The sequence below is a fragment of the Montipora capricornis genome, chromosome 1 (assembly GCF_036669925.1).
Source record: "Montipora capricornis isolate CH-2021 chromosome 1, ASM3666992v2, whole genome shotgun sequence".
Lineage (NCBI taxonomy): Eukaryota > Metazoa > Cnidaria > Anthozoa > Scleractinia > Acroporidae > Montipora > Montipora capricornis.
Window position 1 is genome coordinate 16,987,081 of NC_090883.1, and position 10,387 is coordinate 16,997,467.

Sequence of the window (10,387 nt, forward strand, 5' to 3'; positions counted from 1 at the left end):
AAAGACTAGAAAAGCGTAGAGAATTTCTATCTCTGATTCAATGTATTGATAATCTCTTTTTCCCAAATTTCTTTGAGTTTGCCAAAAGTAATCGTACAAGAGCTAATCACGACTACAAACTTTATTGCAGAAGCGCGGGTTGTAATTGTTACAATATTCTTTCTTTATTCGCATTGTAAGGAAATGGAACGATTGGCCAAGATGTATTGTATATGCCGAATCATTATCTGATTTTAGGAGTTGACTTCAAATTTATTTGAATATTTATTTAATCGAATTTATCTAGTTATCGAAATTCTTGTCAGTTTTTAGCTAGGAAAATTGTTTTTATACAAGGTTAACCTCACGATTTCCCTTATTTTCGCTGTAAGTGCTATTAATTTTTCAGAACAAAATGACTAACCACCAAATGTTAAGCTAGCAATGTTTATTGTGTCTGGAGGGGTTGTTGAACTCTGCTTGTTCATGCGTGGTCACTGTAAAATTCAAACTGCAGACCAGGGGTAAAATGCCCAAAAAAAAGCCCAAACCCTTAAAACGTGCTAATACTTAATAATTCCCGAAGTTCCAGGAATCAACTCGGCACCATAAGAGAAAAGAGTGAGATTTAAAGGAAAGCAATAATAATAATAGTAATCTTCTCGCAAGACATTAAGATGTCTTTTGGGCTAGACAAGTGTCCTGTCCTGGAAAGGGAAGACAAGTTGGCAGTAGCGGAATAGAACTACCCGACAACCAGCATATCGGGGAAATAGCCGGAGAAAGGCTACAAATACCTTGGCATCTTACAGTTGAACCAGACTCTCAACACCAAAATGAAAGGCAAGAGAACATCCGAGTATATCAGAAGAGTCAAGACGTTGTGTAGATCAAAACTCAATGGAGGAAATTTGATCGATGGCATCAGTACCTGGGCTGTAGGTGTAGTACGCTACAGCGCGGGTATTCTGGACTGGACAATGGAGGAGGTAGCCAACATGGATAGAAGTACTAGGAAGATCTTGGCAATGAATGGCTGTCTGCACACGAGGAGTAATGTTGCGAGGCTGTACCTGCCGAGAAAGGAAGGGGAAAGAGGACTGATCGGCATGGAGGAGTGTGTAAGAAGGGAGAGCAAATCCCTTCATGGCTACCTAAGAGAGAGCACAGAGTGGATGCTTCAAGCTGCGAGAAAGTTATTGTTAAAGAAGAGAGTCTGCAGGACTATGAGAGGAGGAGGAAAGACGAGAAAATTAAAAACTGGAAGGAGAAAGCCATGACTATCTACACAGACAAAGAGCTGAAACATAATTGGCCAGATGTTACTCGAGTGCATAAAGATACACAGAAATTGACAATTATTGACATAGCTGTGCCAGCGGACCAGAACATCAACAAAACTGAATAGAAGGTTGAAAAGTACCAGGAACTAGCATTTGAAATAAAAAGGATTCATGGAGCCTCGAAAGTCACAATAATACCTATCGTGATTGGTGCTCTTGGAAGCATATCAAAAGGTGCAAAGACCTGGTTTGGCAAGCTAGATAGATGTACTTGACTTCCGTAAAAGTGTACAATTATCGGCCATCCTTGGAACTGCTCACCTGTTACGGAACGTGTTGTGTCTCTAAGCTACGGGGAGTGGCTGAGACACAATAAATATTACCCAGTGGAACAACTGCGGAGAATCGAATCGAATAATAATAATAATAATAATAATAATAATAATAATAATAATAATATCGTATGGAATTTATAAGACGTCTGTAGTGACTTAGGCTATAAAAATTTGTAATGAAACATTTCTTAATATCTTTTTAAAGACGAAGCGGACTTCAAAGCTGAACAAATGAAAACCAAGACATTTCGGCGCTATTCTTACCTCATTATCAAGTCAAATATGTCAGTGGAGCAAGATTTAGTCCTAACAGTACAAATTTACAATGAAGAAAATTAAATTACAAAAAGAGTAATGGCTTCCTTAATAACTGTAAAAGCTCATGAAAGTGGGAAGCCAAAGTAAAAAAGACTAATTTAAAAGACAGGTCGGACACACAAGTACAACTCTCTGACTGCTGACCGCTGATGCTTTGATACTTTAATGCTTTCCCAGAACTTTGGATTGTCTGTGTTTAAAAAGATTATGATCACCATGAGATTCAATGAAATGCCTATCGTTGATTGCTTCTTCTTCTTCTTCTTCTTCTTTTTCTTCTTCTTCGCTTCTTCTTCTTCTTCTTCTTCTTCTTCTTCTTGTTCTTCTTCTTCTTCTTCTTCTTCTCCTCCTCCTCTTATATCATGATCATCATCATTATTATCGTTATCATTGTCATTATTATTATCATTATCATTAAGTAGCAGTTGTAGTAGTTTGTTTCGTTGGAAGTGCGAATTGGTTATTATTATTATCATCATCATCATCATCATCATCATAATCATTACTATTATTATTATTATTATTATTATTATTATTATTATTATTATTATTTAATACCCTAAGAGCAGCTGTCGGCTTGAAGATTATTGTAGGGTGCCAACGTGTTCCAAATAACGTCCAATTTGTTCATTTCACGTCGTTGTCGGACCGAGAACAGCGAGGAAATCTACCAAAGCGTAAAACACACTAGCGGGGTTGTTAGAACCAGTGCTGCTGCTGTTCTCGTCCTCGAAGGCGTCCTCGTTGCTTGAGCTCCATACTAGCGTGCTCTGAAACGAAGGAGTTCTGACTACGGGCATTGCGTGTTTCATCCGTTTCTCAGGGTGCGTATTCCGGAATAGGAATACATGGAATGGAAGTTAGAAATCCGCCCGCTAAAATGCTATTTTAGAGATATCTTTATTATCTTTGCCGCTTAAAACGCTAGATATACCGTTTTAAACCATCACTCCACGTATTCTTATTCCGCTAAATGGTCAATCGAACGCACTCTCAGTCTCGAAATATAAACTTTACAGTATTCCCATCTTCTTCTTGACAAAATGAAAATTGAACTACATTCCTGTAGATGTTATAGCTCAGTGTCGCACCGGCTTCGGCGCTAAGCGTTTATACCCAGTGAGTAAGCTATGTTTCCTTTACTCGGGAGATTTCAGTGGCAAACCCAGCGCCGGAGAAGTGAACCGAAAAGTTGTTTCTGCAAGCACCTGGGACACGTCATTTCGTGAATGGCATTCGCACTTCAAGCTGGGTTTTATAAACTCGAAAACGATCACGGAGATGTTCAATTGAAATTTGAAAATTCGCAAAACTACGAACAGAGCTTATGTGTTTACATACATGTTCACAATCCACGTGCTTGACTCAGACCCACGATGGCAGTTTGTAGCACTTTTCTTTGCAAACACATGCACCTTCGCAAAGCTAGAATTCTGCGTTACACAACGAATAGCTTGATCGGCCGGCACATCTAAGATTAATAGATATTAAGCTTAAGCTTACATGTAGATCTGTTAGTTAAGAGATATGAGCATCACTAGATGTCTGTAAGCTAAAGTTCATGGTCAAATTCAATCGAAATGACAGACAAAACAATAGCAGCCAACAGAATCACGTAGTAATCCAAGTTGTTTTTATTGCCTTTTGAATACAATCAATTCAGTGACACCTGAAATCTTGTTAATAGCTGCTCTATCTCGCGGCAGCAGATGCATTCCTTTTCTTGCTGTCCCGGCATCCCAGGTCAAGCAAAAATCACAGCTGCACCAGGTCGTATTTCCCCTTCTTCAGTCTTCCCTTTCGGTTGCTGCCTCTTTCTCGGATCTTGAACTTTCTCGTATTGGTTCAAAAGAATATGGTTCAAGTTCTGCCATAAACTTTCCTGTGTTAACGACGAAGAAAGCGGAGTACCATTAACGATAACAGATTTTAGTGAAAAGCAGCATCTTGCTTGTACGAAATGACGTCACAACATGGCGGCAGACATTCCTTTTTCGGAAGTAAGCGGAAGAAAAAGCAAACAAAATGGCGGGCGTTCAAATTGGAAAAACAACCAAGGAATTTGGGCAAATTCAAGGCCTTTCAAGATGAAAAAGGGTTTTTGCTGTTTTTATAGGTAAAGCATGTTATATTTCGGCGATAATAAGACACCAAAAAATTTGATCTTCTAGCCTTCAGTTCTCCTTTAACTTCAAAGAACTTTTACCGTGGAAACCGTCAGACGCTCAGAGCACACGCTTAGACTAGCAGTGAAAAAAAAGTTGAACTTCATGTCAGCCTCGAAGCCAACGTTTCTCGATTCTTACTCATTTCCTTCAATCTTTCTGGGTTTAGTATTTTACGTATTACGTCCTGGAAAACAAAACACAGCGCAGTTGATAGTTTTCTGTGTGGCTCAGCTGGTTGAGCACCGGGCTGTCACGCGGGAGGTCTGAGTTCAACTCCGGCCGGACCAACACTCAGGGACTTTAAATAATTGAGGAGAAAGTTCTGCCTTTGTAATTACATCTGCAAATGGTTAGACTCTCTAGTCTTCTCGGATAAGGACGATAAGCCGGAGGTCCCGTCTCACAACCCTTCAATGTTCATAATCCTGTGGGACGTAAAAAAACCCGCACGCTCGTCGCAAAGTGTAGGGCATGTAGTTCCCGGTGTTGTGGTCTGTCTTCTGTGGTGTATCATGGTTGGGAGGGTAAATGCTCGGAGATATTAGCTACACCAAGCTACTCTAAAATCCGAGGGTAAATAAAGATGTATGATATGAATAAAGCACTGTCAAGTTACTGCACTACCACACGTACGCAGTGCTTACCTATTTTTTAGCATTTTATTTATTTTAGCACTTTTTGCCGTTAGCAGTTAGCCTGCGTCGCATACAGACTAAACCGCCGGTATAGGCAGTCTGCGCAACGACTCCTAAAGACACCCCGTAGGTTTGCCGGGATTTCTGTATCGCTTTCTGATTGGATTTTGCGCGGTTTTTGATTCGACGTTTACTTTCTTGTTACGTCACGCCTCCGTCATTTGCTTGACAGAAAAATGTGCTTTGCATTTCAAGAGCCAGAATGTCAAAAGGCAATGTTTACTTCTTTTGTATTCTGCAATTTATGTCGTCGCGTTACAGAAAGGGTATGAAAGGGTATTGCTGGTGAAGGGGTGGAAACGCATTCGCCGAAATTTGTCTTTGAAATTAATCGCAAACAAATACAAATAGAAGATTTTTGCCGTAGACCGTAGGCAAATTACTGTCCGAATTTGAAATTCATGAACACGTTGATTTGATTTTGATATTTCCCATCCTGCAACAAGTCGAAAGTGACATAAAACCACAAAGTATTTACCGTTCTGGTTGCGGTTTAGTTTTCTCGCGCGTGATTGGCTTCAGTCAGTTACGTGAAACACAATAACATTTCATGAACGTTTCTAGTCTTCTCAGTTTTCGGATTTTCACAGTAACTAACATATTGCTAAAGTCAAGAAATTCCTGCAACGAGTTTTCCTGCTCAGACAGAAGACAATCAACTTAAAATTGATCTTTTAGGACTTTGAACGCTCTTTCCCACCTTCCAGATTCAATTGCCATTGTGGATTTCCAGAGTAAAAGGATTGCGTGATTTGTTGAGTGAAATATCCAATCAGAGAGTGGGTAAGAATCTAGCCGATCAGACAGGAATACAGAAATCGCTGCAAAACTGCAGGATACAAGAACAGGCTTGTTGGGCAGACGGACTATTTCTAGTTTTTTGACCTACAATGATTTCGAGTCACACGTGTCCGGCTGCGCGTAGGCTATGAGCACTGAGCAATTTCTTTTTGCCGTGACAGTTTTGGGCCACCGTATTGGAGCCATTATCACGAAATTGTCCTGGAAGAGATGATAAAAGTTAACCCCAGTAAATGAACACAGTGTGTATTTTTCTTGTATCAAGATGATGACTCAAGCGTGCATGAAGGATAAAGCTTCCACGAGCCTCCTTTTGTTCCGTGGCCAAGAGCTCTATACTCCAATTAGGGTTACTAGGATTTTTCCATCCTCAATATTCCTGCCAGTCAAAACGTGTCCCTCCCCCATCCTCGTCGTTTACCGTGACGATCACGCAATCACGCGAAACATCCAGTGCAATAAGGAGCAAAGAACTTGTGTCTGCACCCTATGTTTAATCTTATTCCGACATTCATTGAATGCGTTCCGATCCTAATTCTTCTGACCCATTATACCCACTAAAAGAGGCAAGACGGCTGTCAAGTTTTTAAAAGCCAATAAAAACATTATAAAACACGTACCCTTATAGGGGCAATAAAACAATTGAAACACCAGTTACACGAGATTATTTAGGTTACAACGTTAAAAATTAACCGGACGGATAAAAAAATAGTCTCTTTGTTTCCCTAGATGATGTCACCGCTTTTTAGGTAACTCGACGGCTCAGTTAAGGACTAATGAAGTGTTTCAATGTTTTTTGGAGTTTATACGTTGTGGAAAAGCAAGCTTTATTTTTGCTGAGTCAATGGAAGAATGCAAGAGGAATCAACATCTTCACCAAGACTTTATGACAGCAATGATGAAGAAGGGGATGAGAATTCAAAACATCGCTTCCATTGTAAGATTAACCGAAAGCGACTGGTGTCCAAACTATTTTACCTGTTCTTCTTCTCGGCTTTTGGATCGTTGTGGCCTTATCTATCACTTTACTTTAAACAGTTGTTTTTATCACCGAGGCAGCTGGGAATTCTTGTAGCAGTTCGATCGCTTGTTCAGTTTGTTTTCACACCTGTCTGGGGTGCCTTAGCGGATCGGTTCAACAAAAGCAAATTAGTATTATTGTTAGGATTGTCAGCTTGGCTATTGTCAACATTTTCTTTGGCCATAATACCAATAGGAGAAAAACCAAAAGCTTGCTTTGAGATGAACTCTTTGTCTTTATCATTGTACCAAAATACTTCAACCCGCCGTAGTAACATCACAAGATTACCAACACGCTCACGAGCGATGAAAGCTCAACGTCACACTTTAAAGCGCTCGTACGAATCGATTTTTGGATCAAGTAAGTTTCTTCCTTGGGCTCTAAGCTTTTTTTCGAGGGAATTAGAGCGCGAGGAATCCACCAAGCTTACCGAAAATACGTTTCCGGATATAAAGTTTCATCCTTCACCAGAGAAAATATCTGATTCGTCAAGACTATTCGTTTTTATGCTTTGTATTATCGTGGTTGGGCAGATGTTTGCTTCCCCCACCCAGTGCCTTGCGGACACAGCAACATTGCAGATCCTAGCAGAGGACAGTCATGAATATGGAAAGCAAGCATTCTGGGGATCTGTTGGGTATGGAATGACCGCTTTTATTGTGGGAACTGCTATAAGTGGACGAAAGACCCTCAACCCTTGTAGCCAGGAAATGGACATAAATTATATTCCATGTTTTTACGTATTTGCATTTTATATGGTAGCAGCTTTGATTGTGGCATGCCGGTTTCGTTATAAGCCTGTTGATCACTCTCAATGCAAAGAAACTGCTGTAGGAGGGTTAAAAGTGCTCAGGAACTTCGATTATGCCTTTTTTCTATTCATTGTATTTTACTGCGGAACTGCATTTGGATTTATACAAACGTTCCTCTTCTGGCATTTGCGAGAACTAGGGAGTCCACAAATTTTATTTGGATTGATCATTTTGACAAACAGCACAGCTGAAGTTGTCATCTATTTACTATCTGAGCGTTTGCTTAGTAACATTGGTCACTTCCGGGTAATGTACCTTGGTTTACTCTGCTATGCCCTCCGTTTCTTTTATTACTCCTACTGTAGCAGACCATGGCTGTTCCTTCCTATAGAGCTTATTCAAGGAATAACAACTGCTGCATTATGGTCTTCATTTGTTTCGCATGTGGGTGCTGAACCTGGCATAGCCACTACTCTCCAAGGACTTGTGAATGGATTCTACACCGGACTGGGCTACGCCAGTGGCGGGCTACTGGGAGGAGTCATGGTCCATGAGTTTGGTACAAGTACGGCTTTCCTCGTTTTTGGGGAATTAACCCTGATAGTTCTGTTTGTGTTCATTATAGTGAACAACGTACGTCATACAGAAGAATCAAAAAGTGACGTCAATTTACATACTATGAACCAAGCGGATGATTTTAATTAGTCAATAACCTGTTGTTGTTTCTTCAAGTGAATTGTACATAAAAATCCTAATAGTTATTCAGGTTGTTTATATTGCTTCCATATTATCATTCTTCGCTACTTTGCATCCATATATTTTCCTTACTCTAGGAGGCAAAACAGAAACTGATGTCTCTTTTCCATCTTGTTATGCTTTCCCTCGCGTCTCTCCTCCAGTCCCAGATAAGCTGACACCACCTTAGAATATAAACGTTTGGTTATTAAGCCTTTGAGGGGGAACATTTTTGTGTCGCATAACTGCGCCAAAATTGTTTGAGCGTCCTGATAAATTAATCCGGAATTTTACTCTGTAGAAAATGGTTATTGTTGCTTTCTTCCGAGAATTTAACCATTCGATTAATCACGCAATTCAATCATCAATTTTCCTGGTACTGCCCTCGGAATGTAATGACAACGGCATAAAAATTAAAAAGAAAATAATTTTTTACACTTTCAAGCCCAGATAATGGCCTTAACTTTGTGCTATAGGACGGGGACAACTACTCACTTGTCTCTCTGTCTTTACTAAAAGCTGAACCATTTAAAATCTCATAACAGCATTTTTTAACTCACTCCCGACGCCGTATTAACTGAGTGGTTGCTGAAACGAGCCCCTCCCTTTCCTCACTTCCCCTCCAACACAAATTTGCGGACCTAGTAGACCACATAGATATAGGTACCTTGGGTTTCCATAATTTGGGCTACTTTATAGAGTGTGGTAGATCCTAACATGATAAGCGAATTGAGATTGGGATCGAATGGGTCACTGCCCCCCCTCCCCCCCCCCAAAAAAATGGGGGAAATCAAGGCTTTTCAAGGCTTGAGCATCATCGCACAACAAGTGGAAATCCGAGGGGTCCTATGGAAAGATATTGCAGTTCTTTGTGTCATATACCAGTAGAGATACAGCTGTGAAAGAAGGAAGAAAAAACTGACCAATAAACAACACATAAAAATCACTTTTTACGTAGGAGTGGAATAGTTTTGGGAAGGTACTGGTACCCATTACTTGGAACGTTCAACTGTCTCTTCTCGCCTGCTCGGACCACCGACCTTAGTTAAGAACGCCTTAACTTCCTCCCTTGCATTTTCAAATTAGCTAATTCATGTGTTGTCTCCTATTAAGGTGGCTCAAGCGAACAATTTTTTTCACAAATTTTTAGACAATGCCCTATGACAAGGACTGACTCTACAACACTTGTTCAAATAACTGCAACATTGTGGTACCTTATTATTCCACTATTACGCCATTTTAGCATATTTGGTTAAGAGAAAGCGCAAAATATGAGACGTTAATACACTGTAGTGTCCCGGTTTGACCGGTTTAGAACAGCAAATAGGGACGAAAGAAATTGTTTTCAACACGATGCAAAGCCTGAGAATTAGCATGTCATACTCCATGAAGGATAGATAATCCTTTAAAAAAGGAAACATCTTTTTTGTAGCGGAATAGTAAGTCCCTTAGTCGATGGTTTAACATATATTCTCGCAGACAACTTGCTCGATACTACGCAACTCGCAAAATATCGGTAGTAGCCAAAACGCAGGGCGGGAGCCCGGGACGGGGTCGGGGTGTCTTTTTTTTTTTTTCAATTTTCAATTTTTGTCGTTATTCTCCTGTAATGTTATATTCGAGTGTTCGGCATCTTTCCGTCATTTATGGTGGAAATTAGTCAAAAAAACATGGAACATATGCAGCTATGAAAGAGACATCCTTGTTTTTCGAAATTAAGAGTATTTTAGACTGTAATAGGTGTTTTTGTGGGGAATATACGCTAACTCCTAGAGACACTGAAGACTCGCTGAGCTCCACATTTTAAAAATTACATTTCAATGTTTGCTTCTTAAAAACCTTCTCCGCAATACAATTAAAACGAAACATAGCCACTGTTCCACGATAGGCGTCACACAACGTTCTCATTTGCTTGTTTTCGCAAAATTGTTTTCAATGTTGTTGTGTTTTTTTATCGTGATATTTGATTCGATCCCTTGACTTCCCAATAGAATTGACTAGCAAGTTCTCGTGCGACTCTGGCTTTACTACAAACTGTTTGAAGTAAAGACAGACAACAACATGACATTAACACGAACAAACACGCAAATGAGAACGTTGCGTGATTGCGAGACGATCATCGTGGAACTGCGCTTCTGTTATTTTTCTCAAGAAGTAAACATTACAATGCTATTTTAAAGTGTGGAGTACAGCGAGTCTTCAGTGTTTCTGGCAGTTGCCGTATATTTCATAAACTCCAATTTCAGCATTTTCGGAAATCATCTTAATTTCGAAAAAACAAACTCCGATTTTCGGAAAGA

At 40.0% G+C, this 10,387-nt stretch overlaps 1 protein-coding gene across 1 annotated transcript; it reads left to right on the top strand.

The window, feature by feature from the left end:
• The first annotated feature begins 6,290 nt into the window (after positions 1-6,290).
• Positions 6,291-8,113, top strand: LOC138051927 (major facilitator superfamily domain-containing protein 6-A-like). Its single transcript, XM_068898251.1, has one exon. The coding sequence runs from the start codon at positions 6,432-6,434 to the stop codon at positions 8,055-8,057; it is 1,626 nt and encodes a 541-aa protein (XP_068754352.1). The 5' UTR covers positions 6,291-6,431; the 3' UTR covers positions 8,058-8,113.
• The last annotated feature ends 2,274 nt before the right edge of the window (positions 8,114-10,387 follow it).

What these genes read in the sequence shown, in the direction of transcription:
- LOC138051927 (XM_068898251.1), top strand. Translation starts at nt 6,432, where the DNA reads ATGCAAGAGGAATCAACATCTTCACCAAGACTTTATGACAGCAATGAT.